The following is a 24341-nucleotide window of genomic DNA, read 5'->3' as shown; positions in this document are numbered from 1 at the left end:
TCTCTCCCCAGTGACACGCTTCAGGAGCGTAACCACACAAAATTTGACACTGAGACACAGAGGAAGATGTCACAACGCCGTGACAGGAAACTTAATCGAAGAGCTTCGATTGAAACCGCACCTTAATGAAATAATCGATTAAGAGAGCAAAAGATGATTGTGTTTATGTGTGTGTGTTTATGTGTGTGTGTTTGTGTTTAAGTGTGTGTGTGACTGGGTGGGGAGGTGGGTATTTAAGAGCTTGCGGCCGAGGCTAGTAAGGTTTGACCGCGGAAATTGGGTAATTTAGGAGTCCAGAATTGAAGAGGGCAGATCAGCAAGTGCTGGAGCACAGTTGAAGGTCACAGAGATAGGAAGGGGGAAGTAAAAAAACAAACATAGATTTTGACACGCATCGAAAATTAAAATCTGAGTCTTGTCATGTATGTCGGTGGCTGAACGGAACTTGGAGCTGAGCTTCGGTTGGGCGAAGCCGCACAGAGACTGGCAAAGAGTGGGTGCGGGGAGGAGGGCACAGGAGCAACGCGGGAACAGGCGAATATTAATTAAAATTAATAATAATGCAGGGCAATGATCGAGAAAACCGCAAACAACCTTATTTTGGAAACCGCTTAACTTAATGACAGGCTGCAAGCTTAGCTAGAGTTCTTCCAGTTATTAACCAAACACATTCAAATCATGAACTTGCACGGGTTAGGAAAATGTCAGGCATTAAGGGAAGCTTAGAAAGAACGGCGTTGATTTCAGCGGAGAGCGACATCTAGAGGCCGCGAAAAGAGCAGCGGAGACCAATCCGCCACACAATCAAACCGGTAAAGAAATGATTATAATTAATTGTTGACCGTGACAGAGGTGTAAGTAATATATATATAAATATATATATTCTGCAGAAAACTTGGAATTAAAATATGCGGGAAGCGGGAGCGTTTACGACAATTTGTTATAACAATGATCAAACAAGCATAACTTCCAATCTTGGGACAGCCTCTATTTTATAGTCGCATAAAGGGATGGCTCTCTCTTGCAGGATTTACAAGGTTTTTTTGTTTAAGTCCGTCAAATCGACCATGTCATACGTATGTCCGAACTGAAAGAAAAAAAAACAATCATTTCAATTGGCTAATATCATTGAACTGAAATCATCAGCCGTTGGTTTTCATTGTGCTTTTTGGTATTCATAAGAACATAAGAACTAGGAGCAGGAGTAGGCCATTCAGCCCCTCGAGCCTGCCCCGCCATTCATTACGACCATGGCTGATCTCATTTCGGCTTCAACTCCCATTTCCCGCCCTCTCCCCATAACCTTTCAACCCGTTACTAATTTAAAAATCTCTCTATCTCCTCCTTAAATTCATTCAGCGTCCCGGCATCCACTGCACTCTGAGGTAGTGAATTCCACAGATTCGCGACCCTTTGAGAAAAGTAATTCCTCCTCATCTCTGATTTAAATCTACCGCCCTTTGCCCAAAACTAGGGCCTGTCGGTGATGTTGACGTAGTTGACAATGTGGGCATTTATCCTCCCCGCCTAACTGCGCTTGATAAGGCTGGTGAACCGCCTTAGAGAGAGAGAGGGATGAAAAATGCATCATGAACCGTTAGAGGACACGTCAGACAGCCATTCGGCCCATCGAGGCTGAAAAAGGGACATCCAGTCTCAGCCCACCTTGCAGCTTGTGGTCGGTCGCGTGGTAGGTGAATGCAATTCAAGTGTATTTCTAAGTCCGTTTTGTTTTGTTGTGTTGATGTTCTGCTTTCAAATGTTCCGAGCTTTTCTGTCACTATCATCAATTCAGAAGATGAGGTCCAGACACCTATCACCTATTGGTCGAGCATAAAACTAACTTCCCTCCCTCTCTTGCCAATTACTTTAAATCGGTGTTCTCTGGTTATTGACTTACCTGCTAACAGAAATAAACACAACTCATTCACCTTTGGCCCTTCTTAGTTCCATACCTCATTAAGTCTGCCCTCAGCCCACTCTATCCTCAAAAAACTAACTCAGCCCACCCAATCTTTATGGATCGGGTGGATAGGGAGCAGCTATTCCCCTTAGTTGAAGGGTCGGTCACAAGAGGACATAAGCTCAAGGTGAGGGGCAGGAAGTTTAGGAGGGTATGTGAGGAAAAACTTTTTTACCCAGAGGGTGGTGAGGATCTGGAATGCGCTGGCTGGGAGGGTGGTGGAGGCGGGTTACCTCACATCCTTTAAAAAGCACCTCGATGAGCACTTGGCACGTCATAACATTCAAGGCTATGGGCCAAATGCTGGTAAATGGAATTTGACGGGTAGGTCAGGTGTTTCTCACGTGTGGGTGCAGACTCGATGGGCCGAAGGGCCTCTTCTGCACTGTGATTCACATAGCTATGATTCATCATCCCTGGCATTACCATCGTGAATTCCCCTCTGTCTCTACTGTGACCACTGATGCTGCACAAAGAGTTAAACATTCTTATCCCACCTTCCAGCTCTTGGTCCGTAGATTTTTTTTTTCCAAAAATCACCTAGATTCGGTAATGGTTCCATTAGATTGGAATATAGCAAATGGAACTCCATTATTACAAAAGGGAGGGAGGCAGAAAGCGGGAAAATACAGACCAGTTAGCTTAACATCTGTTAGAGTGAAACGTTAGAAGCTCTAAGTTTTGGCATTGCACTTAGAAAAATCCAAGTTAATCAGGTAGAGCAAATATGGTGTTGTGAAAGGGAAGTCGTGTTTAACCAATTAATTGCAATTATTTGAGGGAGTCACAGGTGCTGTGGGTAAGGGGGAACCTGTGGATGTACTGGACTTAGATTTCTACACGGCATTTGATAATGAGCCACATCATAGGGTTATCACAGAAAGTAAAAGCTCATGGTGTAGGGGGTAACAGATTGGCATGGATAGAAAACTAGCTCGCCAACAGGAAACAGAGGGTGGGCATTAATGGATCTGTGTTCCTGATTGACAGGTTGTAACGAATGATGTGCCACAGAATCAGTGCTGGCTCCATAATATTTTTGTTTACAATTTATATAAGTGGTTTGGATGAATGGACTGAACGTTCGGTTGCGAAATCTGCCGATCACACAAAGATAGGTAGGAAAGTAAGTTGCGACTAGGACACAAGGAGTCTAACAAGGGGCATATATGGGTTAAGTGAGTGGGCAAAGATCTTCCAATGGATTATAATGTGGATAAATGTGAGATTGCTCATTTTGGTAGGAAGAATATAAAAAACAAAAGCATATTATCTAAATGGTGAGAGATTGCAGAGCTCTGAGATCCCGAGGAATCTGGGTGTCCGAGTGCATGAATCGCAAAAGGCTAGTATGCAGGTACAGAAGTAACAATGAAAGCTAATGAAATGTTATAGTTTATTGCGGGGGACATTGAACATCAAAGTGGGAAAGTTATGCGTCAGTTGTACAGGGCACTGGTGGGACAACATGTGAGGTGCTGTGTACAATATTGGTCTCCTTATTTAAGGAAAGATGAAAATGCGCTCGGAGCAGTTCAGAGAAGCTTTACTTGACCAATACCTGGAAAGGGCGGGTTGTCGCGTCAGGAAAGGTTGGACCGGCAAGTCTTGTGTCCACTGGAGTTCGGAAGAGTAAGAATCGACTTGATTGAAACCATTAAGTTCGTGAGGTGTCTTGACAGGATTAATATGGAAATGTTGTTTCCTCTTATGCGAGAATCTAGAACTAGGGACCACTGTTTAAAAATAAAGAGTCGCCCATTTAAGACTTTGTTGAGGAGGTTTATTTTGTATCAGATGGTCCTGAGTCTTTGCAACTCCCTTCCCCAAAATACAATGGAAGCAGAAACTCTTGATATATATATTTTTAAGGCAGAGATAGTTAGATTACCGGTGAAGAAGAGGGTGTAAGGTTAAGAGAGGCAAACGGGATGTTGCAATCAAATCAGCCATGAATTATTGGATGGAAAACAGGGTCGAGGGGCCTATTCCTGGCATATCCGTGAGTTTTTAAAAAAATTTAACCGTGATGAGGTTTTGCGAATCCACTACCCTTTCAGTCAAAGAGTTCCACATATCCATTTCCATTTGTGTAAAATAAAAACCGATCATTTGCGTTGTTTATATAATGTGTATAATTGTGTATATAATTGCTCTTATCTGAATGGAGTCACAAATAAGGTGTATACATTTGAAGTCCTCTTTCAATAATAGCAGGCTAACAAATAATGTCGGTGATAAGCATGTCTGGAGCATTGTTTACGAAGTAAATTATATCCTATGTTTCATTATTATTTAATTATCAAAGGGCCTCTTTAAGTTAAAGAGATCCTTGCGCCGCAATAGAATGTGCAGAATCCCAACGTCACTGCGGACTTGAATGAACAATAAAACCCAAAGTGATGGAGGACAACCGCAGATCCAACTCAAGCCTATTTAGCCGGGACCCTAAATTATAACTGGCCTCCCGTGTATTTCGCTGCACTAGTTAATGACATTAAATTAACAGGGTGCTTCTTTGGCCCCACACATTTTTTCTTATACCTTGGGAATAATGGAGGTTAATAAAGGTACATAAAATATTGCAAAGAATAACACTCTTACATTTTCCGGGACTGGGGTGCGGTTCCAGTTGATCAGTGTATCTGCAAGATATTCATATGCATGTCAACTATACATAGACGTCTATATATAGCGTAAACAGCTTTCCGAGAAATATAATTAAGAGAGTAATGTCAGTTGGAATAGATCAGAACGAATACGAAGTTATCCCTCCATGCTGAATTAATTGGTACATTTTTATTAGATTGAGGCGATCATCTCGAATGTTAAGTATTTTCCCCTATAATTTCCCGTGGACTGATAACATTAGACACTATAAAACTGTCGGTTCTCCTTCATTGATACCACTAGAAAACAGAGGGGAGACCTGTGTTTCCATTCTCTCGAGTGAGCAGTTTACATTTATTATTACTTCATATCCGGTACAATCAAGTCAATGGTAACTCTCACTCAGGTGAAACGGTCGTACTGTCTTGTTCCAAAGTTGCGGTCTCTTCCCTGGAACCGAGAATGTGCAATTTTAATTTATATACTTCATTTCATTCGTCCTAATCTCACAATCAGCAAAAAGGTCACTGATTGGTATGTAGATAGACAGCGGCAGTACCTGTGCCTGAATAGGTGTTAAACAATTCATTTCCTTTACAGTGAAAATCTCGGAACCAGGAGGACCTGATGAATTGAGTTATCCGTGGAGTGAAAATGCTAATTAAAATGGACGGCGGGAAACAGTTAAAAATGATAATGAGTCTTTATCTCAACAGCGAATAGAATACAACCAACTGGAAGTTGCACTCGTGTTGTATAAAGCATATGTTATAATACATTTGATGTTCTGAGTCTATTTCTGGGCATTGAATAACAGAAAGGGTTTTTATTTTTTTGGATCACAGAGGATTCACTGAGAAACAGACCGTTCGGATCAAACAGCCATTGGAAGGATGCATGTTCCACAAGAGACTCTTCCTCATTACATGAGTAACACCAGCAGCATAATCATTCCTTCCCTTCTCTCTTAATGATCAGCTTGTCACCCATTAAATGCATCCCTATTGTTCTCTCCAACCACTCCCTGTGGCAGTGAGTTCCACATTCGCGCCACCCTCCAGGTGAGCGATTTCAATTACTGGTTTCATCCTCTGGCGACTATATTGATCGATTGGCCTCTCGTGTTTGCCCCCAGACAAGTGGAAACACGCAATCTGTATCTTCCCCATCAAAATCTTTCAGAATTTTAAATGATCTCTATCAGGACCATCATTCATGACAAGAGAAATCGATTGGAATACGCAATTCCCACTTTGCTCCTTACATTCCTACTAATTTGTACCTTACTCTAACAAAGCCAATGGATTCAACTTTGATAATTCCACATTTCAGTCCTTTAGTCGTCAGTGTGTGAGAATGCAAATTGCCGATGGACTTAAACAAGTGTTTCTTTCGTTACCTATACTCCTGTCAGTGGAATCCCTCTCTCCCCATGAACTCTCTCAAAGGTCACATCAGTTAAAACACCTCAATTCAACTTCCTATCTTTTCGAAGCTTAAAACAGCTGGTTTTCCAGAATTATCACGCAACTGAGTCTACTCAACTCGGGTACCATGTATCTAAATATCTTCAGCGTCATTTATATCCTTCCTTGATCTGCTTCCGAAATTCTGCTTCCCAGAATTTACAAGAGTCTGAGTAAGAACTTTATAAAACTCACTGCATTGGGGTTGCTAATATAATTATTAAGCAATTAAATTTTATAATAATGTAATCAAGTGCTTATCAAATTCTGGATAAACATTAAATTATACATCTTCTCATAATGCTAACATGCCATAACATTATTATGAAATAGTTTGTATTCGTTTTTTCCCCCTATTTAAAACAATTAAGAGATGAGAATTTTTCTAATTAAAGCTTATGATAACAAGTGAAAATACTAATAAACGTATCTCACCTTTTTCTCCCTGAGTTGTTTCGTTCCACCATAGGATAAACAGAAGATAGGCATTAGATAAATCGAATAAATTATATTTCAGACATATCTATTTACAGATGAATGAAAATTCAATATAGAACGAAATTATAGAATCATCTACAAGATGCACTGCAGCAACTCACCAAGGCTCCTTCGACAGCACCTTCCAAACACAAAACCAATACCATCCAGAAGGGCAAGGGCAGCAGACACATGGGAACACGGCCACCTGGGAGTTCCCCTCCAAGCCACTCACCATCCTGACTTGGGAATATATCGGCCGTTCCTTCACTGTCGCAGGGTCAAAATCCTGGGACTCCTGCCCTAACAGCACTGTGGGTGTACCTACACCACATGGACAAAATCCTGGAGCTCACTCCCTACCATCACTGTGGGTGTACCTACACCACAGGGACAAAATCCTGGAACTCCCTCCCTAACAGCAGTGTGGGTGTACCTACACCACATGGACAAAATCCTGGAACTCCCTCCCTAACAGCAGTGTGGGTGTACCTACACCACATGGACAAAATCCTGGAACTCCCTCCCTAACAGTACTGTGGGTGTACCTACACCACATGGACAAAGTCCTGGAACTCCCTCCCTAACAGTACTGTGGGTGTACCTACACCACATGGACAAAATCCTGGAGGTCCCTCCCTTACAGCACCGTGGGTTTACCTACACTACATGGACTGCAGCATTTCAAGAAGGCAGCTCACCACCACCTTCTCAAGGGGCAATTAGGGACGGACAATTGAATGCTGACTCAGCCAGCGAAGCCCACATCCCGTGAATGCATATATATATATATATGTATATGGAATAACAATATCAGGTTCAGCATTACATAGGAAAGGTAAACAAACGTGTGTTCTTTCGTTATTGATGATACATTAAACTCAACTTGATAGCTTACCTCATTTAGACGTACATCGGCGGTGAGTTTCCAGTTGCCAATTATTTAGAATTCATTTTCTCACACATGCGAACATACAAACATACGAATTAAGAGCAGGGTGAGACCACTGGACTTCTCGAGCCTGCTTCACCATTCGACAAGATCAAGTCTGATCTGCTCGTGATCTCAACCCTGCTTTCCCCTCTGGCTTATACCTTTTGTCTCACAATCTATCTAACTCAGTCTCAAAACTAACCAAAGGTACTGCCTCCGCTGCGGTCCGGAGAACAGAATGACACAGATTAATGAACCTTTGGGAAAATAGAAGTCTTATTTGTTTCTCTCATGTCCGTCTTAAACTGGGCCCGCCTAATTTTTGTTTCTCAAGTGAGATGAGGAGATTTTTTTTCACCCAGAGAGCGGTGAGCCTGTGGAATTCGTTACCACAAGAAACAGTTGAGAACAAAACATTGTGTGTTTTTAAGAAGGAGTTAGATATAGGTCTCGGGGCGAAAGGGATCAAAGGGTATGGGGAGAAAGCGGGACCAGGCTGTTGAGTTGGATGATCAGCCATGACCATAATGAATGGCGGAGCAGGCTCGAAGGGCCGAATGGCCTACTCCTGCTGCTGGTTTCTATGTTTCTATGTAGGTGAGGGGGAAATATCCACTCTGAATGCATCCAGTCGAGCCTTCTCAGTACCTCACATGCTGAAGAATAGATTTACTTCGGGGGCAAAGACGGAGTTAAAGAGAGGGCGTAATGTCAGAAATTGGAGATTGCTTTTGGAAAATGTGAGTTGATTCACTTTGTCTAGAACGAAGATGGATAAGCACCATAAACTGGAGAGGGGGGAAATTGAATTCGGAGTCCATATGTACGTAACAACGATAACTTGCAGGCGGGTAGTAAAAGCGATGGAGAGTCGAATGGAATTTTGCCCTTGCATTCAGAGAACTGCAATACAAAGGGGAAAATGTTTCCTGTTCTCTGCAGCGATGCAGTTCCGTCCAGAACCCGTATTAGTAAAGCGTTCGGATCTAGGCACCACATTTCCGCAAATATCTCGGCATTGTAGGACTGGAGGCGATCTAGAATTTCCGTCCAGATTTGACCAATGTTATGTTGAGCTTCAGAGGATGAATTTTGAGGAAAGATTACGTAACTTTACGAACATCCCATTGAGATTGGGATATCGGGGAGTGGACGAATCAAGGAGGCTCAAACGTTAAAACGATTTGATGGGGCAGATGTGGAACAAGGAAATTCATTCAAATTCGAGTTCATCCTTCGAGGAGTAAAATCAGGAAGGATTATTACATTTTTTTAAAAAAAAAGTCAATTTTCGCATCCTTCTTTCCCAAAACGTGTGGGTGCGTTAATCATTCAGATTCAGAGTTTAGTTTGAAGACAAACGTGTTAACGGATATAGGGTAAGGTTGGGAATTGATCTGAGATGTAGATGAGCCAAGGAGCAGTTGAATGGTGCAGCGAATCTGACGGGTTGTGTGTCCCACTCCTCTGCCTGCTTTAGCTAAATGCTAAGTGCATGTCCATCCATTTTCCAATTGCCAAACAACTTTTTGCCCAAATTTAGAATTATTACTAAATACATGGACCTACCTCTCTACGGGTTCAACGAAAGCTAATGATACCCTTTTAAAAAAAATCATTAGATGTGGGCGTCGCTGGGAAGGACCAGCATTTATTGCCCACCCCTAATTGCCTTTGTTGAGAGGGCATTTAAGAGTCAAGCCCATTGCTGGAGTCACATTGAAGACTGGCAGTTATCCTTTCCTGAAGAACATTAGTGAATCAGATGGGTTTTTACAACAGTGGACAATATTAAACCTTCAGCTCAAGATTTTGAATAAATTCAAATTCTACCATCGTGGGTTTCGAACCTGGAGTTCTCTGGGTTTAGTTGGATAACGAATCTAACGATAGGACCACTACACCACCACCTACCCGGAAGGCATGTTTAGCGAAGGTTAATGCTACCGACAGTAACTATTGTCATTCGGGTTCACATAATCACAGGACAGTTACATCCACTGATCGCATTATTATTTGTTACAAATTAATTGGTGGGCTAGTTCTTGACTTCATCAATTAATCTTCCTTTTTTAACAAGCATGATCCTGCTCTTGCTGCAAAGGCTAGCAAGCAATAGCTTCCTCCTTTGGCTAAATAATAATAGACGAATATATCACTTATTTTCTTAACGCTTGTTGAAACTAACAGCGTGGGTAGATTTTTTAAGACAGACGAATATGGGGCATGTCCTGTGTGTTCTAAACGCGATACAAATTTTCTATTGTGAAGTTTCATGACAATGGGTTCAACAACAACACAATTAATGGGCACCAGACAATAAACAGACCCATGTTTGAATCATGTTACTTACTGACAGCAATTGATTGATTACCTGTATTACAGATGCACAGGCTACATATCGAAACCGTGACTAAAAGACACAGAAGCACCGCAGACCCCAGGATAAGTTGGAGTTGTAAGTTTATTCCACCTGTAACATATCGAGAGGAATAGAGTCCAAAATGTTACGCAGGCGGCCATATAATGGTGTTTTTGCAAATTGGCAACTTATTATTAAGCCCTTAAAATAAATGTAACACCGTAAACTGAGACTGACACAGGTGCATTCAGTTACTCATTGCAGGCTATATTCAAATCAAGAGATCAAACTGATGATGATAGGCTGCTCATTACAATTGTTATTTGACAACTTGGTATTGTGACATTTCTACACTTACTTCACTTGACTTATAGTTATATAAAAAAACAAGCCTGAAATAGCAATTGACGTCAACACTAAATTATTCTTGCTTAATAAACCAAAATCAGCATTGTGGAGAACTGGGAAATCTTTTAAAGAAAGTACAATATTTATCAATAGCGCATTGAACCACATAATTAAGGATTTGCATTATATCGGCGACCTCCTACCTGATAGGACGAGCCTCTGAGGATCAGATCTCTCTGACTCTATCCATCTCCCCGCAATCTGTACTTTATATTGACAGGTGTAATATCCAGTCTTGTTTTGTAAACGAGGTACAGTGAGATTGATGACAGAAAAATTATGCTTGTTTGTTACTTGAGGCAAATGAAGCTGATCTTCAGAATTTGCGTAGAAATGAAATGTCACGGGCGGGGGGTAAGTGTTCGGCGCAATGCAGTTGACGGTAATATTATGCCCAGTCTCAGTAGCAAGGGCTTGTAGTTCCAATAGACAGATCGGTTTTGAGGGACGGTCTAAAATAAGTGCAAAACGAAATATCAAATAAAATAATAGACAATCACTGTGAATGAACTCTTGTTGAGATTGTGCAAATCTGTAAAACATGTGATATCATTTATTTCACCTTTTTTCACTTCGGTTGTTCTAGTCATTTTGTTTGCCTAATTATGTCAGTAAGACAGGGCATAAATTCTAACTAATCGTTATTCTAACTATTCTCATGAATAGTTATTGTACAGGCACAAGTACAAATTGTACCTTTATTCCATCTGTAACCTACCGACAGGAATAATACCATCAAAAGCAAGTCTTCAAAGATTGCCTCTGATCGAAATTGAACCAAAGGGTTAGGCTCAAAATCCATTTCCTACGAGCTTGTTAGGGAACAATGTGCACCTTGCTAAAGTCGATGCAAACATGGTTCTTGTTAACTATATTTATTATTTTTCTCCACAAAACGACTCATTTATGTTGTTTGTCGACTTGCTCTTTCAAGACTCAGTTTGCATTTTTATTACATTTTCCAATTATAAAAGATAATCATACTTATACATTCTTACATATCGCTGAAAATCAAGAGATGAAAAGTCGGGCGAAGCTTAAAAAAATCTGCATCACTAGCTAGATTGGCTGGGAAAATAATTAGACCTAAATACTGACAATCCCCAGGGTCTGATGACCTGATATGTCAGAGACGAGGAGAGGGACCACATGGCCTAATTCTGCCCCTATTTAATATGATCTCATGTTCACACGGCATCGACCTAGGCACCGGAGATGACAACGGAAACCTCAGCCCTGTTGCCCCTGTAAAGTCCTCATTACCAACATCTGGGGGCTGGTGCCAAAAGTGGGAGGGCTGAATCACAGGCTAGACAAGCAACAGCAGGACATAGTCACACTCATGCAATCATACTTTACAGAAAATATCCCAAACACCAGTTTCGCCATCCCTTGGTACTCTCTGTCCCACAAGCAGGACAGACACAGCAGGCGTGGCGGCACAGTGGTACTGAGTCTGGAGGGGGATGCAGTGGGAGTACTCTGCATCAATTCCAGATCCCATGAAGCCTCAGGGCACCAGGTAAAACATGGGCAAGGGAACCTCCTGCTGATTGACACGTACCGCCCTCCCTCAGCTGATGGATATGTGCTCCTCCATGTTGAACGCCACTTGGAGAAAGCTCTGAGGGGGGCAAGGGCGCATAATGTACTCTGGGTGGGGGACTTCAATGTCCATCACCAAGAGCAGCTCGGTCGAACCACTACTGAACAAGCCAACCGAGTCCAAAAGGACTGGGTCTGCAGCAGATGTTGAGGCAACCAACAAGAGGGAAAACGCATAGTTGACCTCATCCTCACCAACCGTCGTGGGGCCGATGCATCTGTCCATGGCAATATCAGTCAGACTGACCACCGTACAGTCCTTATGGAGACGAAACCCCGTCTAAACTTTGATGATACCATTCATCACGTTGTGTGGCACTACCAGCGTGATAAATGGGATAGATTTCGAACAGGCCTATGAACTAAAACCTGAGCAACCATGAGGCGCTGTGGGCCATCATTAGCAACATAATTGTACCCGACCACAATCCACAAACTCATGGTCCGGCATTTACCCCTCTCTACCATCACTTCCAAGCCAGGGAATCAAGCCTGGGTTAATGAAGACTGCACGAGGGCATGCCAAGAGCAGCACAGGTTATAATTAATAATGATGTGCAACCTGGTGAAGCTATAAAGCAGGACTACTTGCGTGCTAAACAGCGTAAGCAGCAAGCAACAGGCAGAGGGAAGCAATTCCACAATCTGATCGGATCTAAGCTCTGCAACCCTGCCACATCCAGCAGTGAATGGCGGTGGACAACTAACCAACTCACTGGAGGAGGAGGCTCCACAAATATCCCATCCTAATAATGAGGGAACCCAGACTGAAGCATTTGCTACAATCTGCAGCCAGAAGTGCTGAGTGGTTGATCCATCTCGGCCTCCTCGAAGGTGCACAGCCTGACAGGTGCCAGTCTCCAGCCAATCCGATTCACTCCAGGTGATATCACTATACGGCCGCAGGCACGGGAGACATAGAAAAGGCTATGGGCCCAGACAATATTCCGACAATAATTCTGAAATATTGTGCTCCAGAACTTGCTGCACCCCTACTAAAGCTGTTCCAGTACAGCTACACTTGCATCTACCCGGCAATGTGGAAAATTTCCCAGTTATGGCATGTAGAGAAAAAGCAGGGCAAATCCAACCCAGCCGATTACCACCCCAACAGGCCACTCTCGATCATCAGTAAAGCGATGGAAGGGGGACTTCAATAATACTGCCAAGCGGCACTTGCTTAGCAATAACCTGCTCAGTGACGATCAGTTTGGATTCCGGCAGGACCACTGATCTCATCACAGCCTAACGTGTGCCATAGGGAGATTGCTAGTCACCATTATTAAGGTACTTGTAGCAGAATATTTAGATACTCACAATTTGATCAGACAGTGTCATCATGGGTTTATGAAAGAGAAATAGTGTTTAACTCATTCGTTGGAGCTTTCTCAGGAAGTAACAAACAAGGCAGGTAAAGGGGAACCTGTCGATGTGGTGAACTGCATTTCCACAAGGCATTTGACAAGGTGTCACCTGCAAGACTGCTATGCAAGATACGATTGCATGGTATATAATTAGCATATTAGCATGGATAAAAAGACTATTTAGCTAACAGGAAGCAGAGAACGGATGCATGAGACCTTTTGGGGTTGGCAAGTTTTAACAAGCAGATTGCCACAGGGATCAGTGCTGTGGCCTCTCCTATTTACAATGGACATCAATGATTTGGGTGGAGGGAAGGATTATATGGTAGCAAAATTGTCCGATGTCCCAAAGATTGGCAGGAAGGTAAGTTGTCAAGAGCAGGTCTGTAAAGAGATATAGCAGGTTAAGTGAATGGGGATAAAACAGACAGATGGAGTATAACATTGGGAAATGTGAACTTGTCTACTTTGAGAGGATGAATGGAAAAGAAATGTACCATTAGAACCTCCTCCATCTGCAAAGTGTCGTCCACAGTGCCGTTCAGGAGCACACACTCAGAACCAACCTGCTTACTGACGCTCGGTTTGGGTTCCACCAGGGAAACTCAGGTCCTCACCTTATTCCAGCCTTCGTCCAAACATTCAGAAAAGATTTGAACGAAAGAGAGAGAGGCTGCCCTTGACATCATGGCCACATTTGACCGTGTGTGATATCAAAAGGGGCATAACAACATTGGAGTCAATGGGAATCAGCCGCAGAATTCAAAGCGGAGTTGTGGTCACAACCAGGTGAATCATGGTCCAATTGAATGGCGGAGCAGGTTCGAAGGGCTGAATGGCCTACTCCACTCTCCTATGTTCCTTTGTTCCTAAATATAATCATGTCAAACCTGTAGCTCGTGCTGATCATGGATATGAATAGTCATTGTATTCCCCCTTGGCATTACAGTATATTGATAAGTAACATGAAAAATGACAATGGTGCATCTAAAATTAACTGAATTTGAGAGAATGTTTAGTGCACGAAAGAGTTAGAACAAGGTTAGTGGTGGAACATGGGCCAACGATAGAGGATGAAGCAGTTGCAAAACAGAAGGTACTCGATGCACCCATGCCTAATGAATAACTGTATTCAGAAATGTAAATGAAGGAAAATTCTTAAAAGGTGCTGACAAATATAAACAACTGATTAAATTAAACAGTATTTAATGTTGGAAAAAAAAATGAAAAGCAAAAATGGTTTTCCAACAAAAAAAATGCTTTACGTTTGAAAGGGGTGTTATTTTACAAAAAGCACACAGTATTGTTCGCCCACCTATTATAGTCAATGTCATGCGATCACTTTGTTCAGAAGTGACCAGTCGACCTGAAACCATCGTGTTATACATGCACCTGTAATGTTCAACCCCATGAGACACTGCTTCGGTGATGTTAAACGTGGCCGAATATCTCCCATTCACGTCTATGGGTGGTGCCAACGAAAATGAGTTGTTCGACTTGTACAGATAAAATGTCCTCTCCGAAACTTGAGGTGGAGCTTTGCAAATCAATAGCAACAATTCCCCCCTTACAATTGTAGTGAAATCCTGATTCAACGAAATCTCTGGTTTTATTGGGAGATCTGGAAAAGAATGTAAATTTCAATATTGAACAATAGTGAAATAGTTTATATAATAATAATTAAGATTATATAATATAATAATCCCCCTTTGTTAAATAACGATTCAATTGGGTTCGAGGTAAGAAAATGCAGGTTGAATATTATTTAATTAATTATTTATTGTCCACCTATACTATTTTATTATTCCAAGTAATTACCAGGGAAGCAAATGACTCTCAAAGTGCAGGGAGATGCAGTGTTAATTTCCACTCGCTGGGGATAAGTGATATTAACATTCAAATGCTCAAATCCTTAAAGGCTGGTGTGGAGGTCAGAAAAGCAATTCAGGAAGCTAATGAAAAGTTAATATAGTTGAGATCCATACAGAATGATGGTTCCGGTTGCACAATGACTCGGCCCAGCCCTCAACTGATGATGTTATTGTCAGGCAACAGCTCAATATATTCCACTCGGTGATAGCAGCTATTTTGAACAAAAGAGACTTACTTTACATGTGGCAACGTTAGCCATCGGAAATTCTGTGCAGAAACACAACGCGATGATGTAGGATTCACGTCACAATGGTTCATCAGGGGAGCCACTGCTAGCTAAGCGTGAACTCATTGCTGTGCTCCCGGGCTATAGCTCCTGTTCTCGGCCTGCTATAGTGTTCCAAAACAGTTCAATACAAGCTCAGGGAATAGAACTTTACCATTAAACTGACCTCTCTGCAGCCTTTAACTGAATAGAAATGATAATCTCTGCCTCCATTTTGTTTCATGTATTTATTTTCTGTTATTTATTTTTCTCTCTTAATTCCTTTTGAATTTGGCTGCTATGTGGGGAAACAACACCTCACCTGGACATTTATATATTTACCTGCCCCCTTACCACTCATTTACTTTTCACAGAATAGACAGAAATGTTACATCAGGGCGGATGCAACTTAATGGAACATAACCAACTGGTATTGATGTGCATTGAACTGAAGGGGAAGGGTGTTTGGGGGGAGTTATCCGTTAGATTTCAATGGAAGCTATTTGTGTCCTTGACGATGTCCTTATGAAGAAAACGTAATTTTACCGTCTGGACACTACCCAGGATATCGGCATTCGGCAGGGGGAGATAAGCAAAGATCTTGAGACAGGGGCTCCCTTTGATCGCCCGCTAAGGTCACCTGAAGGACGATAATGTCTGGCGTGATATTGGGATACCGGGGTGAGCGTGCAGCTGTGACTAGCTACGTGTGAAACTACTAACTTGGAGAGACACATTGCTCCATACGCTTAAGAACGGGTCTCAGACATGCACAGCTACTGGAAGAACAGCAGGACAGGGAGTGCTTAACGGGGCCACTAGAATTAAGGCACGGTATCCATCATGGCACCGACACATTCTACAGAGAGAAATTGACTTTAAAACAACCAGCAAAGCATTAAATGCACCGGTAAATGTGAAAATGAGTAAAATTAAAGTGAAATGGAATTTCGATTAAGACAACTGAAGAATTGAGAGGAGTAATACTCAGTAAGGATTGTACGATGGATAAAGGTGGTCAGAGAACTGTTTGTTTTAAAATCCATACATAATCTGTTGCTTTCATTTTATGTATTTATGTACACAATATACATTAGAACTACCTGCGCTCCTGAAATGGGATTAGGGATATAACTCGGTGTGATCATGTATTTTTGAGCGTGCCTATCGATAGACCCCTAAGCATTGACTAGTTTAGTTAGAATCAATTGTGAGGGCTCGGTAAAGATATCTTCCCCTCAATCGTGGGAGTTGTAAGATTATTAGGTTACTGACAAGCATAATAATGGTTAAAGTCTAACTTTGTTATGAGAAACTAACACCTAACATTGCAGTATACTAACGCCTGAGATTATTAGATAGTCTTCGTTATCGAAGAGTAAAACGGGATGACTTAAAAGTAGGGCAGAGTATAGAAAAAGTGCCAAATTAGAGGGGCTGTGGGAACATCGAGTCAAGTTATAAAGAGATTGCTCGCAGAGAAAGGACAAGGCCTTGAAGGCTGACTGTTAAAAACTGTCAGAATATGACGTGGATGTCTCTCTCTACCAGGTAATAAACCACGGCATGGAATGTCATTGAGATACCATCCTTGACGCAAAGAGCATTACATATGTAGATATAAGGTTAGAAACAGCAACATAAATTATTCATCGTTAGACAGCAGCAATCTTTTTTATAACTTGACCCAATTTTCCTACAGCCTGTCTAATTTGGCACTTTTTCTATACTATAACCTCCTTCTAAGTTATCCCATTTTACTCTTCTATAACGAATATATTTAATAATCTCAAGTGTTTATACACTATAATGTTAGATGATAGTTTCTAATAATAAGGTTAGATTTTAACCATTATTATGCTTGTCAGCAACTTAATAATCTTACAACTCCCATGATTGAGAGGAAGATATATTTATCAGGCCCTCACAATTGATTCTAGCTAACCTACTCAATGCTCAGGGGGGCTATCCATGTGCACGCTCAACAATAAATGTCCTCACCCAGTTATATCCCTAGTCTTTTTTTCAGGAGCGCAGCTAATTGTAATGTAGTAGCGCATAAATACATAAAATGAAAGCAACAGAATATGCATGGATTTTTAAAAAATCCGGTTCTCTGTCCACCTTTCTCCATCCCATGAATAACGCTTACGGCGTATTACTGCTCCCTTTCTTGCTTGTTTTCAGTGATTGGTGTATACAGAATCCCAGATCTCTTTGCACATCAACAAAGAACATACAGCCCATGTTACTTATCTAATAATGAAGCAGATTGTATGCTGATAGATAAGGGGCATTGATTGGAAAATGCAAGTTATGGAACTCCTCAGCTCTTTCACTAAATGTAATGAACTCCTCCATCAGTTTACACCGGTTGTGGAGGTTGCTACAGCACAATAGTAACTCCAGCATTCTCCAGGACGTTCTGAGGCCTCAAAAAGCGTTACATATCAGTGCAAGGTCTTCCTTCAAGAGCGGTTATATGGCTTTAGGGCGAATAGGTATTTGTCTACTTTCATGTGAGTTGTTATTTTTTTTATCTGTTTGTTCATGGATTGTAGGTGCGGCTGGCTAGTACAGCACTTAGTGCCAGCCTCTAATTGCCCTTGTTCGGAGGGCACCTAAGAGTCAAACACATTGCGGTGGATCTGGAGTCACAAGTAGGCCAGACCAGGTGAGGATGGCAAGTATCACCCCCTAAAGGACATCAGTGAACGAGGAGGGTATTCCTATGATGATCATTTCATCAGCAGACTCTCAATGCCAGATTTCTTAAAAGAAAACTCAATTCAAATATCACCCTACGCTGGGTCTTGAACCCAAGTCCCCAGAGCATCGCTTGGGTCCCTGGAACACCATTACTCTGATAAGACCACTATGCCGCTGCCTCCTCCCTAAACGTCAGTAACCTAAATTCAAAATGTTGTTCAACTCACCTATTACAGCCACGTGCACAGTTGTGCTCTTTTCGGAGTCTATGAGGCGCCCTCCTATGGTTGTTTGATAAACACACCAGTAATCTCCCGACCTCTTGGCTACAATTGGGAAACGAGCAAATATGTATCCAGGGGTCTTGCTCCTCTGAGCTACAGGATGACCATCGCTGCCTTGGTACAGATGAAAGTGACTGATTGCACCGTGATCTCCAGCCCGGCAGGTTACACTGATCGCTTCCCCTCTCAGATAAACGCGTTCAGTCTCATTTAAACGGATGGACGGCTTTGGTGGACGATCTGATTTAACGAGACGGGAATAAAATCGAGTTTAAATGTCATTGAAAACAGGCAATTGAAAGTGCTAGCAATTGATTCGCCGTTTCGAATTGAATCTTAGGCAAAATATCTTTCAGTTACCGATTACAGTCACGGAGACCTTGTCACTCTGCACGGAAGATTTCCATTGGTCGTAAACCCTTATCCAGCAGACACAGGTGTAATCGGCGGAAATCTTTTGCTGTATTTGGAATGTGGCAAAATGGCTCTTCCCTTCCTCGTAGTGACTGGACATTCCCGCTCCGTCAAAGTACAAAGAAAATCCATAAACGGAAGAGTGAAAATCGACGCTGCAAGTAATGCTAAGGAATTCGCCTTTGACAAATATATTTTCCGACGGATTGATAGAGATTTTCGGCTTCCGCGGATGGTCTGTCAGGGAGTCAAATAAAAAATGAGTCGCGTGCAATAGAACCACAGAAAAGTTAAAGCACAGGAGGAGGCCATTCGGCCCATCTTGTCCATGCCAGCCCGAGGACACCCAGGTGCACTTTCTAATCCCACCATCCTGAACCCGGCCCATAGCCCTGCTGCTAACAGCACTTAATATGCAGATCCAGGTACTTTTTAAAAGGGTTTAGAGTTCCTTCCTCCACCTTCAACTCATGCCACCTCATGCTCCCCACTCACTCAAGCTTCATTATGTATTCTTTGCTGACAGTCCAGACATTCATTAGCCTTTTGAAACAGGATGCCCAAGGGAAACCATTGCTTGATTGACCGTTTTCTCTTCTAGATCTATTTCTCAATTGCACAATGTGTATTTACATAAAATAGAGGTGTCAAGTGCTTGCAGTTTCTGCTATTGATAATTTAATGGACTGGGTGATTGACACGTTTATAGGCAAAAAAAAACATTTTTTTGTAAGAAAGTGATGAATAAATGGCTGGTTTTTCAAATCTTTCTCAGACATGATGGGCAGAATCATTCCAGATTTGCACTAAGTGCACTAACAAGTGGGCAGCGAATTCCAGACCAATATTGAGAGGAATTTGCACTTTTCGACTGAAATCTCAACTTTAATCTATAGAAAATCCATGCAATGTTAATATTGATTAAGAATGAGCACCGCCTCTTACCTATGACAATAACACCGATCCGTTGACTCTGCTCTGATTTCAGCCACTTTCCTGATACCCGCATTTCACAGCTGCATGTGTAATATGCAGAAGCTGTTGGTGCGAATTCAAAGTTTGCGGTGTGGTAATTGGCGTCACTCTGAACTGTTTCATTGAATATTCCTCCGCCGTTCCTATGCAAGCACAGCCGGGCGCATGAATACTTAGAACTTACAGCACAGGTGAACTTGGCCAGTTGTCCCTTAACCAACACCGGGAAACGGTTGTTTAACGCAATGGTCGGAGTTTTCGGGCGATCTGAGAAAAGCGCACGGAAAATAGCGTTGAATAATGGACAGATACTTTAGCCAATGAAAACTAAACAGCATGGTGTTCATGTTGAATCACCTCACTTTGTACTCTTAGTTATTTCATTGGGACAAATGAAGCCAGACGGATAGGCAATATTGGAGAATAAAAAGCGGTTATAGTTGTAAAAAAGGAGAAAAATGCAGATGCAAATACATCAGCAAGTTTGCTGATGGCACTAAGATTGGAGGCGTCGTGGGCAGCGAGGAAGGCTTTTAAAGCTTGCAGTGAGATCTGGGCCCACTGGAAAAATGGGGCAGAAAATGGCAGATGGATTTTAATGTGGAAAAGTGTGAGGTGTTGCATTTTGGAAGGATAAACCAAGGTCGGACATACACAGTAAATGGTAGGGAACTGAGGAGTGCGGAGGAACAAAGGGATCTGTGAGTTCAGATACATAATTCACTGAAAGTGGCGTCACAGGTAGATAGGGTTGTAAAGAAAGCTCTCGGCATACTGGCCTTCATAAATCAAAATATTGAGTATAGGAGTTGGGATGTTATGGTGAGGTTGTATAAGACATTGGTGAGGCCAACTTTCGAGTATTGTGTCCAGTTCTGGTCGCCTAACTACAGGAAGGATATCAGTAAGATTGAGAGAGTGCAGAGAAGATTTACTAGGATGTTGCCGGGTCTTAAGGAGTTGAGTTACAGGGAAAGATTAAACAGGCTAGCACTTTATTCCTTGGAGCATAGAACGATGAGGGGAGATCTGATAGAAGTTTCCAAAATGATGAGGGGTATAGACAGAGTAAATGCGAGTAGGCTCATTCCACTTAGATTAGGAGAAATAAACACGAGAGGACATGGCTTTAGGGTGAAAGGGGAAAGGTTTAGGGGGAACATTGGGGGGAACTTCTTCACTCAGAGAGTGGTGAGTGTGTGGAACGAGCTGCCATCTGACGTGGTAAATGTGGGCTCACTCTTAAGTTTTAAGAATAAATTGGATAGATACATGGATGGGAGAGGTCTGGAGGGTTATGGAACGGGTGCAGGTCAATGGGATTAGCGGAATAATATTTCGGCACAGACTAGAAGGGCCGAATGGCCTGTTTCCTGTGCTGTAGTGTTCTATGGTTCTATGGTTCAAAAATCTGGGAAAAATCCCTTAGTTGCTCACAGTGTATAGAACAGTCTTTTAAATAAAGGAGTGGAGGTATAAACTGTCTGGTATCATTCACAGGAAAAAATAGAGCAAACGAAATTCACTAGCGTGTTCTTTAAATAATACTGTTCAAAATATAATCCTTATATTGAGATATCTGCCAAGCATTTTAACTCCGATGTTCACACTGTTAAAATAAACAGTTATTTTAAAACTGCAATCTAAACAGGAGTGTAAATGAACCGAATAATATAAAAAAAGTTTATATTCTGAACTGCGGTAAGTTTTCGTTCATTATGACGTTAAACTTTGATTCTCAATAAGATATCGGCAAGACTATTACCATCACTGATTAATTCGGTTCCATGTATTTTTCGATTATGTAAATCATCCAAAAGCTTACCGAGTGCTGTAACACTCACGGGGTCACTCCGGAAAGAGTTGATCGGGTTGAAGGGATCAGGTAGCGAGTAGACACAGGTGAAACTTGAATTATTAGTTACTTCAATTTCGATGCTGAGAGAACATTGATCACCTGTCGTTCGAGATTGACTAAGATATTGATTTTCAGCGTTTCTGTACACGGATACCCATGCTTTTCGACACCCAGAATCAAGGGTACACGTGATCTTGACACGTTGACCTTTAATAAATCCTTCCAACGGTGGATCCAGGGCGACCCTCGACTTCCTTTGACCTTCACCAACATATCAAATGTGCATATATACGTCAAAGTTATATCAATAATACATTGCATTCGCATGACCTAGAACATGCTCATTTCCATGAGAAACCGGATGCAATGTCGCAGTGCACTAATATAGGTCTTTGCATCACTAGAAACTGTTGCCCAATTTCAAAATATAGGGGATTGACAAATACGTTCAGATTTGCATTAACTAAGCAGGCTCTTTCTGGAGAAATCCATTCTAAATTGTTTCCCCCTTTTCCCCTAAATAGGGTAAATAATTCACTGTGTCTTTGCAATGAAGGCCTAAGGCGTGTGAACACACTTGCCGTTGAGCTGGAGCATCCTGCAGTGAATCATGGGGATTTTCTGGCCCGTGGAGGGGGGCAGTCAGTGCTTGGGTGGGTGGGAGGGAGGGTAAGTGGTGCTGGATATTACGTATCTACATGCAGGTGCGAAAGGTGCATTCCATATGAGGTGCAGCAATTTTGAGGAAGGTTTGGAGTAACCATTGGAGCGACTGGAATTAATGTCCCAATTGAGATTCATGTTTAAACACAAGGACCAAATAAAGAGAACTTAGAAAAGCAAAGGAAAAGTAAAGTATTGCCGATAAACGATACATGTCGAATCATTTCAGATTGCACTCATCAGGACAAGTCGTAAGAATATCAAGATAAGGCAGAAACAACAATTTACACGCTATGTGAAGAGAGTGCTGATAGGTTGGCAAGTGTCGTTGCCATGGCGAATGCACCAGTGATGATGACTGATAATTAACTGCCAACCATTGCTTAAGATTTAAACTAGACAGCTTGGCCTTGATTGGTCAAGGCGTTGTCCTGATGAATAAGTCGGTGAACGGCTGTCACTTGCTTTGTTCAGCTGAAACAGGCGCAATGTGTGTACATGCCCTATCTGTCTGCAAAGAATAGGGCCCCGTGCCCACTCTACCTCAGATTTCTCTAGGAGGCCAAGGTGTCTCAAAAACGTTTAGTTGTATAGAACCTCGGTGAGACCACAGCTGGAGTACTGTGTGCAGTTCTGGCCGCCACATTATAGGAAAGATGTGATGGCACTGGAGGGGGTACAGGGTAGTTTCACCAGGATGTTGCCTGGGATGAAACATTTCTGTTATGAAGAGAGGTTGGATAGACTTGGGTTGTTTCCGATGGAGCAGAGAAGACTGAGGGGCGACCTGATCGAGGTGTACAAGATTATGAGGGGCATGGACAGGGTGGATAGGGAGCAGCTGTTCCCCTTAGTTGAAGGATCAGTCACAGGGGAATAAGTTCAAGGTGAGGGGCAGGAGGTTTAGGGGGGATGTGAAAAGAATCTTTTTTACCCAGAGGGTGGTGACGGTCTGAAATGTGCTGCCTGGGAGGTGATGGAGGTCTTTAACATTATAGGGAGGTTTGAGAGTACAGACATGGAGAAGATGTTTCCACTTGAGAAGTCCAAAACAAAGAGTCATAAATATAAGGTAGTAATTAATAAATACAGCAGGAAATTCAAGAGAAGGTTCTCTACCCAGAGAATGGTGATAATCTGGGAGGTGGTGGAGGCGGGTTGCTTCACACCCTTTAAAAAGTAACTGGATGAGCACCAGGCACGTCATAACATTCAAGGCTATGGGCCAAGTGCTGATAAATGGGATTAGGTAGGTAGGTCAGGTCAGCCATGTCGGTGCAGACTCGATAGGCTGAAGGGCCTACTCTGCACTGTGTGATTCTGTGATTCTGTGAACAGGTGAAGCTAGCCATTTCACTCTGCCACTATACAGTAACAACACAGCGGTATTCACCAATAATAGGATATTGCATTCAGGCCAAAATGACGTTTTGCACATTGCACAAATGAGTGATGTGGAATATCAATTTCAGTGCCGTTGTGATGCTACGCATGTTGGCCTTTCGTCCCAAATACTGGCGGATGGTATCAAACAGCATGTCCGAGTTGCTGTTCTTACCTGGCAGAGTAAACTGTGCCCAACGAACCCGTGCCTGCATAGCTTAAAGCACAGTGTCCATCATTATATGTGATTCTGCGATTGGACAACAATTACGATATAACCCCCATTGTTCTTATACGTTATCTGACAACCAATTTAAGGCTGTCAGTGGGTTCACGGTGTGGCCCTCTTGCGTGTAATGGAAGCTACAGTTATTAATACGCAGAAACCTGTTCTTTGCAGACAGATAGGACATGTACACACATTGCACCTGTTTCAGCTATGCAACATAAGTGACAGCCATTCACTGACTCATTCATCAGGGCAATGCTGTAACAAATCAGCCTGATTTAAACCCCAATCAATGCCTGGCAGTTAACTGTCAGTCATCATCCCTGGTGCATTCTCTATGGCAGCACCACTTGCCAACCAATCAGCACTCTCTTCACATAGAGTATAAATTGCTATTTTCCCCTTACATTGGTATTCTTGCTTGGCCTCCTGCTAAGTACAAGACAAACAGGTTTGTGATACCTCCCTTTCACTAAAGGAGAAGTATGGAATAAATTATA

General features: G+C 42.2%; 1 protein-coding gene across 1 annotated transcript; it reads right to left on the bottom strand.

The window, feature by feature from the left end:
- Positions 1 to 1030: 1030 nt before the first annotated feature.
- LOC144672403 (uncharacterized) lies at positions 1031 to 23827 on the bottom strand. Its single transcript, XM_078534248.1, has 8 exons — positions 23788 to 23827; positions 21534 to 21827; positions 19679 to 19975; positions 18680 to 18970; positions 18263 to 18559; positions 14505 to 14810; positions 10428 to 10672; positions 1031 to 1087 (listed from the first exon to the last, which is right to left on the bottom strand). Exons 1-8 carry the CDS (start codon positions 23825 to 23827, stop codon positions 1031 to 1033), a joined length of 1827 nt encoding a protein of 608 aa, XP_078390374.1.
- Between the last annotated feature and the right edge of the window lie 514 nt (positions 23828 to 24341).

Source organism: Cetorhinus maximus, chromosome 38, assembly GCF_964194155.1.
Source record: "Cetorhinus maximus chromosome 38, sCetMax3.hap1.1, whole genome shotgun sequence".
Classification (NCBI taxonomy): domain Eukaryota; kingdom Metazoa; phylum Chordata; class Chondrichthyes; order Lamniformes; family Cetorhinidae; genus Cetorhinus; species Cetorhinus maximus.
The sequence above is the reverse complement of the archived record's forward strand: the minus strand, read 5'-3'. Positions and strand labels throughout refer to the sequence as shown.

What these genes read in the sequence shown, in the direction of transcription:
- LOC144672403 (XM_078534248.1), bottom strand. Translation starts at nt 23,827, where the DNA reads ATGCAGGCACGGGTTCGTTGGGCACAGTTTACTCTGCCAG. An exon ending in GGCACAGTTTACTCTGCCAG is followed by an intron (nt 21,828 to 23,787) that starts GTAAGAACAGCA and finishes ATGTTGGTGAAG; the next exon opens with GTCAAAGGAAGTCGAGGGTC. An exon ending in CATGACATTGACTATAATAG is followed by an intron (nt 10,673 to 14,504) that starts GTGGGCGAACAA and finishes CACTTATTTTAG; the next exon opens with ACCGTCCCTCAAAACCGATC.